Here is a 17,701-nt window from a genome sequence, read left to right as displayed (position 1 = left end):
CGTCGACAAAAACAAGGGCCGACCTGAGAACGAGGCGGTGCGACTCAACTCGAAATACACACATGCTCCTACTTCAATACACCTCATAGAGTTTACATGGCGTTGCCTCTTCCATTCGTTGGGTAAACGCTGTTTTCCTGTACCTTTTACTTAGGCCGCGCTGCGCAACGGGCGCCACTACGTCATGAAGTTCGCAAAGGAGCTCGAGCAGGACCTCGTACCAGGTGCGCGCCGCCCTTGTCTCTCTGCGAATGGCTTCTCGGCTATTCTTCTACTCTTACTGACAATTCTCTCAAATAGAATGGCGCATCAAGTACCTCAACTACAAGGCCGGCAAGAAGTACGTCAAGGCTGTCTCCCGCGCCATCAATCGCGCCAACGGCAGCCCCCAAAACAATGCCAGCAAGAGTGAAAACCGCATCGCCGCCAACTTCTTCCACAGCCATTCGCCATTCAATACTCAGAAACATGGACACTCGAGAGGCGGAAATGCCGACGAGCGGACGTCGCTCCGCCACAGCCCGGCTCCGGTTGGCTCAGCACGACAAAAGCCCGCAACACCAGCACGAGCGATTCCCGTTTCCGCCAGCCACGAACGTCAGGGGTTAAACAACGGTTCGACCGATTTACAGTACGGGAGCTTTGTCCATACGCCTCCGAATCATGACACTGGAGCCCCCTTGGACCGCAAGGCGACTTTTGAGCTGCCCGGGCCGGCAATGCGCGTGCCGTCGCACCAGAGTGATGCCAGCCCGCAGCCCGCTTCTGCCCAGGACGACCAGCACACCCGCCAGGCTTTGCAGAGAAGCGCCTCCATGATTGCCGATGCCCCTCGCTCTTCTGGCCCGCCCCCGACCGAACACGAGAACACGCCTTCATCGCTACGGCTCCCCCACTCTGCGACAATTGGATCTGCATATAATGCGTCGCCGAGGGGTGGTCTCAAGCGCCTGTTCTCGAACGCGTCACCTCTGAACCGATCAGGAACGAACCCAGAGTACGGGCTGCAAGGGCTGGCTATCGACCTAGTCCGGCAGAAGGAGAAGGAATTCTTCGACTTTTTGGACTCTGAGCTGGAAAAGGTGGAGGCATTCTACAAGTTGAAGGAGGACCAGGCCGGAGAACGGCTGAGTCTGCTCAAGGACCAACTGCACGAGATGAGAAACCGTCGGACCCAAGAGCTGCATGTTCAGAAGCAACAGGCAGAGATCGACTTTATAAACGGCGGACACGGCGTCTCGGACGGTCCCCAAAAGGGCCCCCTCGGCTGGATCGATCCTGTAAAGTCCAAGATCTTCCGCCCCGGGCCAAACTCCAAAGCACTATCGAAAATGGCCCAGACCCCAGTCATGCGCCCCAAAGGCGGCGACGCAGGACGGGACTACATCCGACGACCCCACGAACATGACGTCCCGTACCGAACCGCCAAACGCAAGCTCAAGCTCGCTCTGCAGGAATTCTACCGCGGGCTCGAACTGCTCAAGTCCTACGCTCTCCTGAATCGGACTGCGTTCCGCAAACTGAACAAAAAGTACGACAAGGCTGTCAACGCCCGGCCCCAGTACCGCTACATGAACGAAAAAGTCAGCAAGTCTTGGTTCGTCAACAGTGACGCTGTGGACGGCCATATCAAGGCGGTGGAAGACCTGTATGCTCGGTACTTTGAGCGTGGCAACCACAAACTCGCGGCCGGCAAGTTGCGAAGCCTGAGCCGCAGACCGGGAGACGAATCTGGGAGTGCATTCCGCTGCGGAATCCTCCTTGGTACTGGACTGGTTTTCGCCATCCAGGGTGCCGTCTTTGGTGGCCAGCTGCTCTTTGACAAGGATCCCGAGGTACGGTCACGCACCAGCTACCTCTTGCAGATCTACGGAGGGTACTTTTTGATGCTGCTCCTGTTCTGCATGTTTTGTCTCAACTGTGCCATCTGGACGCGGAACAAGATCAACTACCCCTTTATCTTCGAATTCGATACCCGGCACAATCTCGACTGGCGGCAGCTCGCCGAGTTCCCTAGCTTGTTCACTTTCATCTTTGGAGTATTCATATGGCTCAACTTTAGCGAGTACGGGACGAACGAGGTGTATGAATACTATCCCGTGGTCCTGATTGCTATTTCCGTGTTCATCATCTTCCTCCCCGCGCCTATTTTCATGGCAAGGAGTCGGAGGTGGTTCGCGTACGCTCATGTAAGCTGTCCACCTCCTCTCTCTGCTACAGATATAATCTAATGATACATGTAGTGGCGCCTGTTGCTGGCTGGTTTGTACCCAGTCGAGTTCCGAGACTTCTTCCTCGGCGATATCTACTGTTCCTTGACATACGCCATGTGTGTAAGTTCTCATCCATCTGGCCCCCCCTTGATATTCTCGACTGACCCTTTATCAGAACGTTGAGCTGTTCTTCTGTATATATGCCAACGCCTGGGAGAACCCAGCCCAGTGCAACTCCAGCCACTCCCGGCTGCTCGGCTTCCTAGGCGCCCTGCCTCCGATCTGGCGTTTCCTACAATGTCTGCGTCGTTACAAGGACACGAGGAACATCTTCCCTCATCTCGTCAACGGCGGCAAATACACAATGTCCATCATGGCCGCCGTCTCCCTCTCCATGTACCGCATCAACAACACCCACGGCCACCTCGCCATGTTCATAACCTTTTCCTCCATCAACGCAATCTACACATGTAAGCCCTCCTCTTCCTCATGCCATCGCCGGCCGTACGTATACTAACCAAATCCCAGCAATCTGGGACCTCTTCATGGACTTCTCCCTCCTCCAACCCCAATCCCGGCACTGGCTCCTCCGCGACATCACGGCCCTCAAGAAACGCTGGCCCTACTACTTCATCATGGTCATCGACCCCATCCTCCGCTTCGCCTGGATTTTTTACGCAATCTTCACCCACGACACGCAACACTCCACCATCGTCTCCTTCCTCGTCGCCATGGCCGAGGTCTCCCGCCGCGGCATGTGGACTCTCTTCCGCGTCGAAAACGAACACTGCGCAAACGTCGCGCAATATAAAGCCTCCCGCGACGTTCCCCTCCCCTATCGCATCGAACCCCTCGTCGCGCCCCGGTCTTCGATTGAAAGCGACGCTGGTAAAGATGGCAAGGTACCAGAGGAAACGACCAGCGAGGCCGCAGTAGCGCCCGCTGCTTCTACCGGCGGCGGCGCTACGACCACATCAGCTACCACAACCGCCAGACCGGCGGCATCATCCGACCCCCGCGCCGAGGAATCCGGCACGCTAAGACAGAGAGTCATGTCCGGCATCACGCCCATCCAGCGCAGCTTCTCCAAAATCATTGCCGAGGCGCACAGGCAGGATTTCGAAAAGAGGAGGAAGCCCGTCGACGCGGAGACGGAGCAGCTCGAAGAGGCGGGCGGGATGGCGAGCGATGACGACGACGAAGGGTCTGCTTCTGACGATGATGAGGAGGGGATCCGGTCGGGCGGGTCGGAGGCGGATTCAATGGAGATTCGGCAGGTGAACAGTCTTGTGCGCGATCGTGGGGGACGGTCGATCCATCATAATTAGGAGTTGGTATAGGGTCTCGGCGTAGGGTCTGCTTACGGCTAAATGAGTAGATTTTGGAGCATTATTAATTCGCATTAGCATTCTTGTCAGGATAACAGGAGGAACAGAAACAGTCTTTCAGAAATGGCTGCGTGAATATTGACTCGGAACGTATCCAAAATGATGCGTCTAATTTGTGCTGGTACATATTGTATAGATCTACAAGCAATCGTAACTTCGTGCTCCTCTACGGTGACGCCCACGCAGTACGCCACGCTTGAACAACCCCACTGATACCCCCCCGCCTAACAAATATCTAGAGTACTTATATACGTTCACCTCTACTCCGTCCCATCTTGGTATAATCACGAAACAACTACTGCCACTCCGCATCAACCTTTTCAAAGAGATCCAAGAACCCCTTGAAGAACTTGACGCCCAAACCAGGGTCCAACGCACCGGTCGTGGCGCGGATGGAGTGCATACTCAACTGCGGCAATCCCGCATCGGCAGCCCTTACACCCATGGCGGAGCTGAGCATGGGTCCAACAGTGCCGCCGCTGCGGGTATCGTTGCGGATCTGGAACGTCTGCGTCGCGGACCCGCTCAGCTCGCCAACACGCTGGAGGATGGCCGTGGAGACGGCGTCGGTGGTCATGTGGCCGTTGCTGTCGCCGCAGATGGCGATACCAACGTTGAGCTTGGGGATGTGCTCGTCCAGGTACAGGCCCAGGAAGTTGGGGTTTCCTGCGTGGGTCACGTCCGCGGACAAGAGGAAGGAGGAGGCAAAGGTCTGGCCGATAACATTTGAGCCAAAAGCAACGTCGGCGTGTTCGCTCAGGGCCTCAACAGCGCGCTCGATTGTGAGAGGGAGGAAGTTGCCTCGGGCGCCCTGGCGGAGGAGGGATCCGATTTCCTCGTCGTCAAAGAGAGCCACGAGCTTGATTATGCCATCCTTAGGGTCCGAGTCGGCCGCGAGGAGACCGGTGAGGGCGGCCCAGGAGCAAACCTTGTCGTCGATGCGGCCGCCAAAGATGAATTCGCGGTCGAGGCCACCCGTCTGGGCGGGCTGGGAGTCGTAGAGCTCGAGTTCCCAGTTTACGATTTCGGTAGGGGAGGCGAGGCCAAGCTCCTTGGAGACGAGCTTGACGAGCTTGGGGGGCTGGGTGTTGACGAAGGCGCCCTTGGGGCCGAGGGGTTCGACGGGGGTGGCGGAGGCAGCGTCCGGGTCGGAAGAGTCGAGGCCGATGATGGGGACGGCCTGGGTCTCCGGGTTGTTTTGGCCCATCATGCCGACGCCGAAGTGGGGTGCGAGGGTGGGGATGCGGGCGATGGGCCAGTCGAGGCGGACGAGCTTGGTAGACGTCTTGTTGGTCTCGGGATCGCGGACGATAACACGGCCACCGATGGAGAGGTCGCGGTCCCACCAGGTCTGGTTGAGAGCGCCGGCGTAAGGGGCGACGCCGAGCTGGTGATACCCGGCACGGGTGGGCTTGGAGCTGACAGGCTTGAGCTTGGCGGTGAGGGCGTCAATGTGGCCGGCGATCATGGCGACGCCGTTGCCGGGCTTGTAGGACTCGCCGACGGAGAAGGCGATAAGGGCAGAACCATTGCGGGTGGTCCAGTATTTGCCTCCGGGCTGGACCTTGGAGGCCCAGCTTTCGCGGGCGGGAAGCTCAGTAAATCCTGCAGCAGCGAGCTTGTCCTTGAAGTAGGAGACGGCGTGGAAGATTGTGGGGTTCTCGGACAGGAAGTCGACAAAGGGCTGGGTGTAGGCCTCTGGTTTACTGGCGGCAACGGCGCAGAGCTTGCAGGCGGCCGGGTTGGCGGCGCGAACGGTCTGGCGGACCTCGCTGTAGCGGAGGGTGTTCCAGCAGGACTCGCAGACGGGGTTCTGGGAGGCTGGACGACCGTTCATGTCGGCGAGGAGGAAGTGCTTCGAAGCCGGGCCGGGGGCGAGGGTGGTGGTAGTGGAGGCGGACATGGAGGGCGCGGGAGATTGAGAGCGCGAGAGAGCTTCGGCGTGCTCCATTGCTTGGAGGCGGAGAGAGAGGGAAGAGACGCGGGAGCGAAGGGAGTCGGGAGTGTGCTTGGTCATGGCGGGCGAAGCGTGGAGAGGATGTGTTGCTTGAACGGTGGCGTTTGAGTTGGTGATGAGGAAGCGGTTCATTGACCCTCAATGCGATGCGCGCTGCCTGAGGATTGGAATGGGTGAGGTTGCGCGATGCTGTGAAAGGTAGATGCGTGGTTGATGTTGTAGAGAGTAGAAGAATCAAGGTCAGACAGACAAGGTGACAAGGTAGAAAGAGGCGGAGTGGGAATCGTAGAGGTTGGCCGTTGAAGACACCTCAGCTGGAGCTTCCCGTCCGAGTCGGTCACAGGCACAACACGGCAGGCGCAGGAACGAGAGGCACGGGGCAGCTGGAACCGAGCGGATCTGCGACCCGCCGGAAGCTTCGATTGGCTCCGACGAATGAGCCTACGCCGATACGGGCCGACATGTCTGGGGTTTTTGTCTTATCGCCCGCGGTCTCTTACCTAAGCAGGCAGAAGAGGTGCTTATCGCACAGCGTTGGATCCGTTGCCATGGGGCCCAGTGAGGGGGCACGGGGCAGAGCTTGGCCATTTCAAGCAGGTCACTGCGCCGCAGCTGGCGGGTAATGTGATTAGCTAAGCCACGATAATGACTCTGCGCAATTTGGGTTACAATGGCGTCATTGGACTTCAAGTTCGCAAGGTGATGTACCTTTACGCAGTACTTCAAGGTGGACAATCATGATTGCCCTCGATTCCAGTCACTGAAGCTTCATTAATTTATCTTGAACTAAGGTACCTTACATCACGTAAACACCTGACTGGTAGAGGTGCCGTACCTCGCGTTGAAACAATTGATTGTATGCATTCTGAACAAGTAGCCATCCACTACTACTGATATCATTAGCAATCGCAAGGTGGATGTTTTTTTTACTTGTTTCGTAATCCTTTACTCGTCTTCTTCTCTTGAATGGGTCCCTCCATCTTAAGTCCGTATGGGACAAGGGGAAAGCCATCATCTAGAGGCAGATAGTATCCGAGCAGCGTGTTAACTGCACCTACTCCAGAAATGATCCCGCTATCCAATGAAGCACTGGTTGATGACAAAGTTCATGCTAAAGTAAGGTACCTAAGTAGGTCCCTGGATACTTCCACGTAACCTTTGTTAGACAACATGTATTGCGTGAACAGTAACGCTTAGAGCTGTTGGCATCAGGATGGACATTGATAATCCGGCCCGGCGCCATAGGCCCGGGAGGAATACGAGCCAAGGAAAGGTGTCGGAGGCGATTGGCTCAATGGCACTGAGAAATGCGGGCGGGGGCACCGGCGGCCGGGCGGAGAAGCGGGGCGCGTGGGTATCTCCGGATCGGCCGCTCTGCAGTGTTACTCTTCCTCCGCTTGCACTAACCCGCACTCGTATTCCAAGACGGTCCCTCACGAAGCTCCTTCTAGAAGTCTTTTTACGGGCATGGACGATGAGCTCTTGACGTTCATTCACCTAGACTATACCAGCGGCAGTCATCTCTTACACACCCTACCTTGGAAAGGGTACACACACATACCAAATTCAAACATGATACGTCCCCATTTCCGAATCGGGCAACCCGTAGGAGCTTCGAACCACCAACCCCATTTCCCCGCCACGCTAATAGCTTGCAGGGGCGCTGCGTGTAAGATTCTTGTGATACCTCCGATATTTCCGTACAGAGGGGATCGACGGGTGAGAGAAAGCCACCAAACGCTCGTGGCTTTGTTCGTTTTCCAATCTGACGAACACAACCCCCCCTCGTTTCCTCATTATGGAAGTCTCACTGCTGATAGCTTTGGACGGTGTGAAAACTGTAAGGGCATAGTAGTCCCTTGGACTAGACTACGTGTCTTGCTAGGAAACGATAAAAGGGGCTGCCGTCTCCGGCTCTTGAAGATTCCGAGGACAGACTTACACGAAACTCAACCACAGTTGAAAGCTTTCCTACTCACCATACAAACTTACACAGTTTCAAACTTCCAGAGTCCCATTAGCGACAATGACGACAAAGACAAAGCAGCGAACCCGCGTCCCAGTCCGCACCCTCCCCTCCCACATCCCCGCAGTCCCTCCCCTCGACGGCGAAGAAAACATCAACGCCGCAAAGGAAGCAGCTTCCTTCCTCAACATCTTCTCCTCCGCCATCCGCGAGGGCGATTGGGACGCCTTTGGGAACCTTTTTGCCGAAAAGTGCTTCTGGAGAGACCACTTGACTCTCACCTTTGACAAGCGAACGATCCATACACGGGACGATGTCGTTGCAGCGTGGAAGACTCTCTCCAAAACACGGCGGCCCTTGGCCTTCTCGAGTGACAAGGACAAGGACATGGATATGGACGCCGTATGGGCGCGTCTGGGCCCCGTGTTCGCGACGCTAGACGTGCCGTTCAGTTTCCGTACCGAGGCGCCGGCGTCAAAGTGCATCGGCCTCGCCAAACTCATCCCCGGGCCGGATGACAAAGGCTGGCAGATCTGCGTCCTGACAACAGCCGTAGTCGAACTCGACGAGAAACCCTTTGGCACTCTCCCCCGAACAAGCCCATCCCTAATCGAGCCCTCTCAGCGCGGCAACCCCCACGCACAAGGTCTCCCCCGCCTCGACGGCAACGCAGTTCTGGACGCCGTCGTCGTAGGCGGAAGCTGCACCGGTATCGCCAACGCAATCCAGCTCGACGCCGCGGGCGCAAACGTAGCCGTCTTCGACGCCGAGCCTCAGGCGGGCGGGAACTGGTCGACGAAGCGGTACGAGAACGTCACGCTCCACCATCCCGCTTTCATGATCCAGCTGCCGCGGTTCCCGGTGCCCGAGGGGTATCCCAAATACCTCAAGGGTACGGATCTCACGCGGTACTTTTCGTCGGCGGTTGAGGAGCTCGGGTTGCCTTTCTTCGGCGGGGTTGCTGTGACGAAGAACACCTGGAGCGAAGAGGAGAAGGTCTGGACGGTGGAGGTCAGGGACGTGAAGACGGGGGAGGAGATGACGCTCAAGGCGAAGAATCTACTCCTTGCCAACGGCTTCCTCGTCGGCAACGATAACCCCCGCGTCCCGAAGCTGAAAGGCACGGAACTCTTCACGGGACCGGTGCAGCATACGTCAGAGTACCGCAACCCGGCAGACTACAAAGGCAAGCGCGTCCTCATAGTCGGGGTAGGTAACTCGGCGCACGATGTCGCAGGCAACCTCGCTTCAGACCCGGACGTCAAAAGCGTTACGATCCTCCAGCGCAGCCCGACGGTGCTCCTCGACTTCGCGACGGTGGCGCCGATCCTTATGATGCGGTACCAGGGCGACATACCCGTCGACACGGCGGATTTCCTGCAGGAGTCGCTGCCGGTCGGGATGATGCGGGACATGGCGCGCGGGGCGATCGGGATGGCGATCGCGGGGCGGAGGATAGGAGTCTGGCGCTCGAGGGGCTGGGGTACGCTGTTGAGCGGGAGACGTGTTTGATGACCAAGGTGTTTGAGGAGCGAGGCAGCTCGTTCTACGTTGACCAGCCGGGGACGTTTGATCTCGTGTTTGGGGGGCGGATTCATATTGCGAGGGGCGATGCTGTTGGGTTCGTGGAGGAGGGTGTCGTGGTGAGGGATAGGGAGACGGGGAACGAGAGGGTTGTTGAGGCGGATGGGGTGGTGCTGGCGACTGGGTATGAGGTTGTGGATTTGCCTGCCAGGTGGAAGAGGAGTGGGTTCGTTGACGAAGAGACGGCGGGCAAGTTGGTGAATGTGAGTGCTTTTGGGGTGGATGAGGAGGGCGAGGTTCCTGGGCTTACAACGTTTTCTGGCCGTGAGTATCTTTGCTTCTCTTTCTGGTGTTGGTGTCAAAAGATCACGGTGCTAACTTGAGTTTGAACAGATTCGAATCTCTACTTTGCCGGCATGGCCATTTCTCAGTGCCGAACCAGCGTAAGTCCTCACTCACGGAGGAACACTAGCGATATGATGATCTTGGCTGACTTTGTTATTTGTAGTCCAGATACACGGCCGTTCAGGTGCTAGCTGATATCATTGGACAATTTCCGGAGAGATATAATCGCAGCTACTTGAAGTGAGGCTCAGCGCTCAATTCTGCGGCTTCTGACCGACGGAGAATATCCCTAGAACATGAGAAATCCCGGGATTTGCGATGATGCTGTATGCGATATTGTCAATAGAATCATTGATGAAACTTTACTCACAGTTGTGAATTTGAGATGTGATATGAAGGCCACTTGGGGGCCAGAGTTGGGCAGACTTTATTGTTAAGCAACAACTTCCCCTCACCTTGTGACTGGTTCAAACGTGTCAACCTTTCACCTCACTACACTCTGGTTTTGGGAGTCAGTTTGCAAGCCTACACTCCAGAAACATCAAGGAAAATGGCTGCAAAATCGCTGCCAAAAGTCGAGCGGACGACCATCGCGGGGTCGATCGAGATACCCCGCATCCTAAACGGCCTCTGGCAACTCGCCGGCGGGCACGACCAGGATATTAACGTCGCGGCAGCAGCAGACGCGATGAAGCCCTTGTACGACATGCATCCTAAAATTCAACTGTACGGAAGCTTACTGACATCCTTTGGCAGAATCCAAGCTGGCCTCGATGGCTTCGACATGGCAGACCACTACGGCCCCGCAGAGCTCGTCATCGGCCACCACAACCACAATGACAACTATACTTTACCCCCCATCACGGCCTTTACAAAATGGTGTCCCGCTGAGACAGGCGACAGGTCCTTCAAGACAGCAGAGGCAGCCGTCGATCTCGCCCTCACAAGAATGGGCCAGAACCAGATCGCGCTGATGCAGTACCATGTTTGGGACTACACCGACGACACGTACCTCTACAACCTATCTCACCTGCGCACCCTCCAACGACGGGGCAAAATTGCACATATAGGACTCACCAACGTCGACGCGGCGCATTTAGAGCTTCTCCTTCACTCTGGCCACGAAATCGCCACGAACCAGGTCTCGTGCTCCGTTATCGATCGCCGGTTGACGAGGGGCCGGCTGGCGGGGGTTTGTGAGCGGCACGGGGTTGGTGTCTTGACGTATGGGACATTACTTGGAGGCTTTCTGAGCGAGAAGTGGGTTGGCAAGCCGGAGCCTAAGGATGACGGGCAGGGGATGAATTGGAGTCTGAGAAAGTATCTTCGCTTCATACACGCCGCCGGAGGCTGGGACGCCTTTCAGCGTGCTTTGGGCGCCGTTGCCGATATCGCGAAGAAGCATGGCGTTTCTGTTGCGGCGGTGGCGGTGAGGTGGGTGCTTGATATACCTGTCGTGAAAGCAGTCATCATCGGGGGGAGGTTGACTTCCGAGAGCGGGAAGTACGCCGAGGCGAATCTCGCGGCGTTTGGGTTCTCACTGGATGAAGAAGACAGGAGAAAGATTGAGGCTGCGCAGGAAGGGTTGGAGGATATACCGGGTGATTGCGGTGACGAGTACAGGAGGCCACCGTTCTTGACGGCTTCGGGGGATTTGAGCCATCATCACCTTCCGAGGAAGAGCGAGCTGGACGAGGTGGAAAAGGCTATTGCTAGGGGGGAGAGGGTTGAATTCCGCTCTGGCGGGAAGTGGGAGCCCGTTGCTGGGTACGCGCGTGCCGTGAGATTTGGGAGCGTGATACGGGTGTCTGGGACGACGGCGAACCCGCCACCTGAGCTCCAGCCTGGGCTTGCTGCGGTGGTTGGAGGAGTTTCTGCTCGGGCTCAGGCGGTGGCAGCGCTGGATATTATCGAAGGAAGCCTTAAGCGGTTGGGAGGGAGCATGGCGGATGTGGTGCGGACGAGGGTGATGCTCCGGCGGGAAGAGGATGTTTTGGAGGTATCAGAGGCCCATGGATGGGCTTTCAAGTGTCATGGGATTCGGCCGGCTAACACTACGATCACGGCTGGGCTGATTGGGGATGAGGTGCTTGTGGAAATCGAAGTTGAGGCGGAGGTGGGTAGTGGCAAGTCTGTCTTGGTGATTGGAGAGGATCGTAGAGCTCTTTGAGAATGCCTACAAGATATCCGTCCACGTACGGTTTATACTTCACAGGATGATCGTATTGGCACACCTTACTAATAGTCACTAGCCGGAGCCATTCTTGTGTCAAAAATGACTTATGCAAACATGATAGAAGGTCAAGAATCAAAAAATGAAAGGGACGAGACTCGAACTCGCGCGGGTTGCCCCACCAGGAAACAGATGTTAAGCTGACCTTAACCTGGCGCCATAACCAACTCGGCCACCCTTCCGTAAGATGATCAGGTGATCTTGGATGTCAGACGGACGAAAATCAGGAGAAGAGAATCATTCCTGGAATCTGTAATGGTCCCCGTTTGTGCGCAGATCTTCGAGTGCCCGCGTAAAGAAAAGAAGCTGCCGACTGGCCGTGGCGGGGCAAAGCCGAAAAGAAAAGAAAATTTCGACGGGGCTGAGTGGGTCCTCGACCGGACCGAAGCGAGAAGCCAATGAGACCAATGCCCTGGGTACGTACACAAAGGGGGGGCGGGTCGGGGGGTCGGAGGCTGCAGGGACCGACGATGACGTTCGTTCCCTGTCACCTTCGCTTTCTCTCTTTTTCTCGTCAGTCTTCCTTTTCGCAGTCCACTTTGATTGAATGAATGGACCATCGGCCAATTCAATTCGACAATTGAGAGGACTACTAGTTCGAGAATGCGATCGATACAGACCAAATTCAACATGCCAGGTCTTCAAAAGAGTCTGGGCTGCTTCGGCCGTCAATCACGCACCTCGGCCACCAAGGAACCTCCCTGTTCCCCGCCGTGATGGAGTCTTAAGGTGGTCGCATCTTTTTTTGGGTATGGGAACCAAACTGATCGCGATCGAGATAGCGATAAGACGTTGGCGATTTTTGAACGACGAGACGTTTTAGTCCAGCGAGTCTATGCGCGCCTTAGAAGCTTGAGAGTAATACCTGACCGAGATTAATAAGAACCCAACGTTCATGCGCCGCCCCAAAAGGAACCACACACGCCACAACACGTCAATCGCGGATAGCAACTAGAGCACCGCCAAGAAATATTCTTCATTCGATGGATACATAGACTCTGCGGGAAAAGGAACCGGAGCCGCCGTTACTCACGTCCCACTCGTTCCTACGTGCCTTGATCATCTCGGTCTCGGGATGGCCGCAAATGGGAAGAAGCTTCGTCCACAGAGTACACACTACACAGTATACAGAGAGCAGCAGCGCGATGAACCAACGCCAGAGCTTTTTCCAGCTTCGCCTCATTTCTGTCTGCTAATCCGTTTTGGCTGACCGAGGCAAGAAATTTCTAGCGCACAAAGCTCCAGCTCGCACGACTCAACACACCTGTGGTATCCGTACCTTACCTAAAGTACGAACAGATGGATGACGTTTCCCCCTCGGGCAAGTGGCCACAAGACCATCTCGGTCCAGAGTGCGTGATTGGCTCCGGAGAGACGAAAGCAGCCTTTTTGTCGGGTTTCTCTGCTTTGCTAGTTGCCTTTCTCCACTGGCCTCTTCCTAGAGGTTCAAGGGAGGGGGTGTTCGTGCCGTCTCTCATATTCAAAAGGAGGTCTGTCCGCTGTCTGACTTGTTAGCTCACACTTACCTTGGAAGTTGAAATGACTTCTGCAACTTTTCTGCAAGGAACATTACGGCATTGAAATCAACAACAGACAAGTTTTGGAGCACCAGCTTACCAAGGACCTTGTTGACTTTGGAGTGAGGCTGGCTGCCAACAGGGAACACTGCTCCGAGCTAATTGTCATCGGGTTTCGAAATCCCATCGGGACACTGCGCTTCTGTCGACTAATTCGCTCTGCTTCCGCTCTCCCACCTTGCTTGACTTTCAATCCTTTGGCTGCCACGGCCATAAGTTCCAACTTTTTATTCGTCGCCTCGTTACAGATACATCGTCTGGTGCTTGCTTAGCTGCAAAAACTCAATACACGACGGAATACATTAGTGCTATACAAGCTCCCGCCGGATATTGCCGAAGCTTCATCTGTTTCCGACGAAGTACGGCTACAGCAATCCCATCTCGATCGATCCCTAAAGAATACGCCGGTTCCCACCCCTATTATAATATCCCTGCTATCGGCCTGCTGTTCGTACACGCTGTCAACGGTCTAGACGAATACATCTGAGCACCTCAGCTGACGACGGCTTGCATTGATCACCGCATTGAAAGACGGGACCAACTTGCATCGACGGAAACATTGGTTTAAAACACCATCGCGACACACGCATATCCGACCGCGAAAAGCTTGTAAGAGCTTGCAAGAGGGCACACAGCAACACAGGAACACAGGACCAGCAATAACTTTGTCGGACTCAACGTGAAACTCTCTTCTCTTTCAACCCTTGAACGAACCACTCACCCCGCCGGCGCAATCCCATACGTATGAATACCTTGGTTCTTCACCTAATTACGAATACCCCCGGACTCGATCCCGTGATTTTTCCCCCCTCCCTGCGTCCTAATTCCTCCCAACGTCGGCTTGCGCTTCGATTTATCCCTTGCGTTCACCCACACCTCAGACCGACAGCTCAACGCGCAGAGTGCAACATAACGCACCGCAACGCAACCCAGCGCAAAGCAATCACCATAGCGACAGTCGCATCTCGAAAAGTAATAACCAGAAACACAGAAAGACGACACCGCAACAGTCATGTCGCCTGCCGCGCAAGCGCCACCGACGGCCGCCGAAAAGGTCGCATCCTTCTTCTCCCGCATGAGTCCCGTGCCGTCCTTCCCCGACTACACCGGCCCGCACAAGGTCGGCACCGTCGACATTGAGATCCCCGTCTCCGAGTTGGAGTCGCCCAGTCCGACCCCCTACAGCGCAACAGACATCCACACCGTCCAGTGCCGCGTCTTCTACCCCGCGGTTCCCGATTCCAACGGCAAGCGCATCAACTGGCTGCCGTCGCCCCAACGGCAACATGTCTCTGCCTACACCCAGTTCATTGGCATCCGGCCCATGCTCGCAGACATTGTCTCGTATGTACCCCCTCTTCCTCGAACGCTCCTCTAGTGCCTGCGCAAAAGGTGCTGTACTGACTTGTGCCTACAGATTCCTCCCGCGACATCTGCACTATACCACCATTCCCGTTCACAAGAACGCCGAGATCCTCGATCCAGACACCCCGAACCGACGATGGCCGACAATGATCTTCTCCCACGGCCTCGGCGGCAACCGGAACACATACTCCCACCTGGCAGGCTCCCTCGCCTCCCACGGCATCGTCGTCATCTGCCCCGAACACCGCGACGGCAGCGCCGTGGCTTCCTTTGTCCGCATCCCCGGTAAACAGGACCAGTACTTCATGCGCGACACCCGCCGCGTGATTCCCTACGTCCGCATAGATCACGACGCCCGCCCCGAAATCTACGAAGCCCGTGAAGATCAGTTGCGGATCCGTCTCTGGGAGCTCGGCATGATCCATATGGTCACCCTCAACATGGACCTCGGCCTCGCAATGTCCAACCTCAACAAGTCCACGCCCAGCTTGACCCAGTTCAAGAACAAGCTCCACGTCCATGAGCCGGGCTGCATCATCTTCGGCGGCCACAGCTTCGGCTCCGCCTCCATTGTCCAGCTTCTTAAGACGACCTACTACGCCGAGTCCTCCGCCCTCGCACACGTCCAGAAACCCCTCTTCACACCGCGACCGGACTCGGCCCTGTGCAGGCAAATCACACCAAAGAACGTCACCATGCTCCTCGACATGTGGTGCTTCCCGCTCCTCGCCCCGGGATCCGCAGACCTCTTCAATCTGCCCCTCCCAGCCTACGCAAACACGTCCACCGCGCCGGGCGGCAACGCCATCCTGGCCGTCGAGTCCGACGCGTTCTACAAATGGACAGACCACCTCCATGTTACCGCCCGCGTCCTCTCGCCGCAACCCTCAGCGTCGGTGATCACGCCACAAATCTTCCGCCGCAGCGGCGTCAGCCTGCCCGAGCCAAACTTCTTCTACGTCCGCTCCTCTGCGCATCTATCTCAGTCCGACTTCGGTATCCTCTTCCCCTGGCTCACCAAAAAGATCTTCAACTCGGAGGAGCCGGAGCGCGCCCTGCGCCTGAACCTGCGCGCGCAACTGCAGCTCATGCGCGCAAACGGCGTCCCCGTGGCGCGGACATGGATAGGTGACCTCGTCGACGGCACGGGGTCCGGGAAGCTGGGTATCTCTACAGACGAGGACGGCGATAACGGGCCTGATGATGGTGTCATGGACGATAAAGTCATCTTTGAACGTTGCGAGGGCAAAGTGCAGTACTGGAACTGGATCGACGTCATTGGCATGGGCCAACCTGACGAAGAAGAGGAGGAGGCGCCACCGCCGGCCGACGGCTCGACGGTAGCCACTGCTACGACAGCGACGAATGGTGGCGGTAGCGGGTCGGGCGTGAACGCGCAAATTGCGGGGGTGGAGCAGACGGATCGCGATATGGAGGATGAGTTGGAGCCGCTTCAGGCTGTTGCGAGCGCGGCGCAGATTGCGGCGAGGTCATGACTTCGTGTGCGCTTGTGAGCAATGACTAGGGAGAAGGAGACCTCGGTACGAGGTGGTGAGTTGTATAAACCACACGGGGTCCACGATTGACTGCATCACGAGAGTATTGTTGTTGTATTTTTAGGAGATTAGCGTAATTAGCATCCTGTGCGTCTTGAAGAGCACCTGCAGATACCATGATTAGAATAGTATATATATACATCTCGTTTCTTGAAGATGTTAGTTTGTAAAGGTGGAATTGCACGTGTGTTGCGAAGCAGATGAAATGCACGAGGAATTCGTGTAAGTCTACTGCAGCCCGGAGGTTGTCCAATTCACTAGCTCGTCTTCACATGTCTTCAAATCCCATCTACTACCAATCTTGGATCATTTCTCCGCAATTGGAAGATCCGATGAGGCTTGTTCTACTTAATTACCTATGACGGGACCATCCGCGTTGGTAAGTAAGGTGGTAAGGTACTGTAGGTGTGGTTTGTGTCCCACGCTGTGGCCCTCGGCTTGTAAGTCATACACGTCATCAAAGATGAAGGCGTCAAAGACCGCGCGACGCCATGGCTGGCATTCTGTCATTCTGCAACGGCCTCGTCTGCAGGTAGGAGAGTAGTTAAAACGGAGCTGGTTTCCCTGTTGCTAGACTAGAATTCGATATCTCTACTTATCGATAGAGACGATTAGATTTCAGAAATAGACAAAATGGCTCCCGTAAGTTGCTCACTCTCAAGCACATCCCCGGCTTGCACTTGGTCCACGTTTCAACGTACCTACATACTAACACCACCTCACCAGCAGCAGAAACAGCCCGAACGCCTCAAACACGTCGCCGCAAAGGCGAACTCCTCCAACCCATCACAACTAGGCGATCCCGTCTCCCTCAAGGCCGAAGTCTCCAAGCTCTCGCCGACGGAAGGTGACCTCGGCGCGGCAGCGGACTCGAAACCGCGCTCCGGTACGCAGTCCAAGGGCAGCAGCGGTGACGGTGGTCCCACAGGCGCGAAGAATTCGGATGGATCCCCCGTCCAGGACTACGACAAGAGACGGTTGAAGGACGTTGCTAAGGAGGACCTCGAGAGCGGAAACCCGTCGCAGCTGGGGGATCCCATTAGTCTCAAGGCTGAGGTTACGAAGAAGGATCCGGCGCCGGGGAGGGCTGATGGGCAGAGGGTTGAGAAATCTAAGCTGTGATGGGTTTCGTGGTATTGTAGCAATTGATTATGATTCGGTCATCTGTGGCGTTTTTGGTCGTTTTCAGTGTTCGTTTCTCTTCACTTAATCAGTGACTTGGGGATAGGCTCAAAGCCTGGCCGCGCTGGAGCCGGCCATATGAGGCTATGTTCTCTTCGCCCGATATTCCCGTTACCTTTGTAATCAAGAGAAATATATTGCCGCACAGTAAAAGGGTTGACTTCTCTAACTAGCTCCGGGCTGGCCAAGCCACTTTCTCCTGAGTTCATGATAAACATCTCGGAGGGTAGGCCTCGAGCTAGCACGCCACCCACCGCCAACCAAGACAGGCGCTCACGCCGATTTGGCTCCCTTCCAACACATGTCCTCCTCTCTGAGTCTCTACCGAAATCCCAGTTGCCCACCTAGTATGATTGTGATGAATCACCTTCCAACGCTCACCCATATATGGTCTC

General features: G+C 56.0%; 6 protein-coding genes across 6 annotated transcripts; 5 read left to right on the top strand and 1 right to left on the bottom strand.

Annotated features, from left to right (window-relative positions):
• Positions 1–184: 184 nt before the first annotated feature.
• On the top strand, positions 185–3,541 carry CTAM01_10364 (EXS family protein; the record flags this gene model as incomplete). The annotated part of the gene is made up of 5 exons (XM_060526379.1): positions 185–224; positions 301–2,189; positions 2,244–2,333; positions 2,389–2,683; positions 2,742–3,541. The coding sequence occupies 5 exons, from the start codon at positions 185–187 to the stop codon at positions 3,539–3,541; spliced, it is 3,114 nt and encodes a 1,037-aa protein (XP_060378975.1).
• Positions 3,542–3,896: 355 nt separating this feature from the next.
• Positions 3,897–5,690, bottom strand: CTAM01_10363 (aminopeptidase I zinc metalloprotease; the record flags this gene model as incomplete). The annotated part of the gene is made up of 1 exon (XM_060526378.1): positions 3,897–5,690. One exon carries the CDS (start codon positions 5,688–5,690, stop codon positions 3,897–3,899), a length of 1,794 nt encoding a protein of 597 aa, XP_060378974.1.
• A 1,894-nt stretch (positions 5,691–7,584) lies between these two features.
• CTAM01_10362 (uncharacterized protein) lies at positions 7,585–9,637 on the top strand (the record flags this gene model as incomplete). The annotated part of the gene is made up of 4 exons (XM_060526377.1): positions 7,585–9,007; positions 9,061–9,372; positions 9,442–9,491; positions 9,557–9,637. 4 exons carry the CDS (start codon positions 7,585–7,587, stop codon positions 9,635–9,637), a joined length of 1,866 nt encoding a protein of 621 aa, XP_060378973.1.
• Positions 9,638–9,943: 306 nt separating this feature from the next.
• On the top strand, positions 9,944–11,563 carry CTAM01_10361 (endoribonuclease L-PSP; the record flags this gene model as incomplete). The annotated part of the gene is made up of 1 exon (XM_060526376.1): positions 9,944–11,563. The coding sequence occupies one exon, from the start codon at positions 9,944–9,946 to the stop codon at positions 11,561–11,563; it is 1,620 nt and encodes a 539-aa protein (XP_060378972.1).
• A 2,652-nt stretch (positions 11,564–14,215) lies between these two features.
• CTAM01_10360 (platelet-activating factor acetylhydrolase) lies at positions 14,216–16,064 on the top strand (the record flags this gene model as incomplete). The annotated part of the gene is made up of 2 exons (XM_060526375.1): positions 14,216–14,547; positions 14,621–16,064. 2 exons carry the CDS (start codon positions 14,216–14,218, stop codon positions 16,062–16,064), a joined length of 1,776 nt encoding a protein of 591 aa, XP_060378971.1.
• A 693-nt stretch (positions 16,065–16,757) lies between these two features.
• On the top strand, positions 16,758–17,246 carry CTAM01_10359 (uncharacterized protein; the record flags this gene model as incomplete). Its single annotated transcript, XM_060526374.1, has 2 exons — positions 16,758–16,766; positions 16,851–17,246. 2 exons carry the CDS (start codon positions 16,758–16,760, stop codon positions 17,244–17,246), a joined length of 405 nt encoding a protein of 134 aa, XP_060378970.1.
• Between the last annotated feature and the right edge of the window lie 455 nt (positions 17,247–17,701).

This window comes from Colletotrichum tamarilloi (assembly GCF_030869305.1).
Source record: "Colletotrichum tamarilloi strain Tom-12 chromosome Unknown Scaffold_47.1, whole genome shotgun sequence".
NCBI lineage: Eukaryota > Fungi > Ascomycota > Sordariomycetes > Glomerellales > Glomerellaceae > Colletotrichum > Colletotrichum tamarilloi.
The sequence above is the reverse complement of the archived record's forward strand: the minus strand, read 5'-3'. Positions and strand labels throughout refer to the sequence as shown.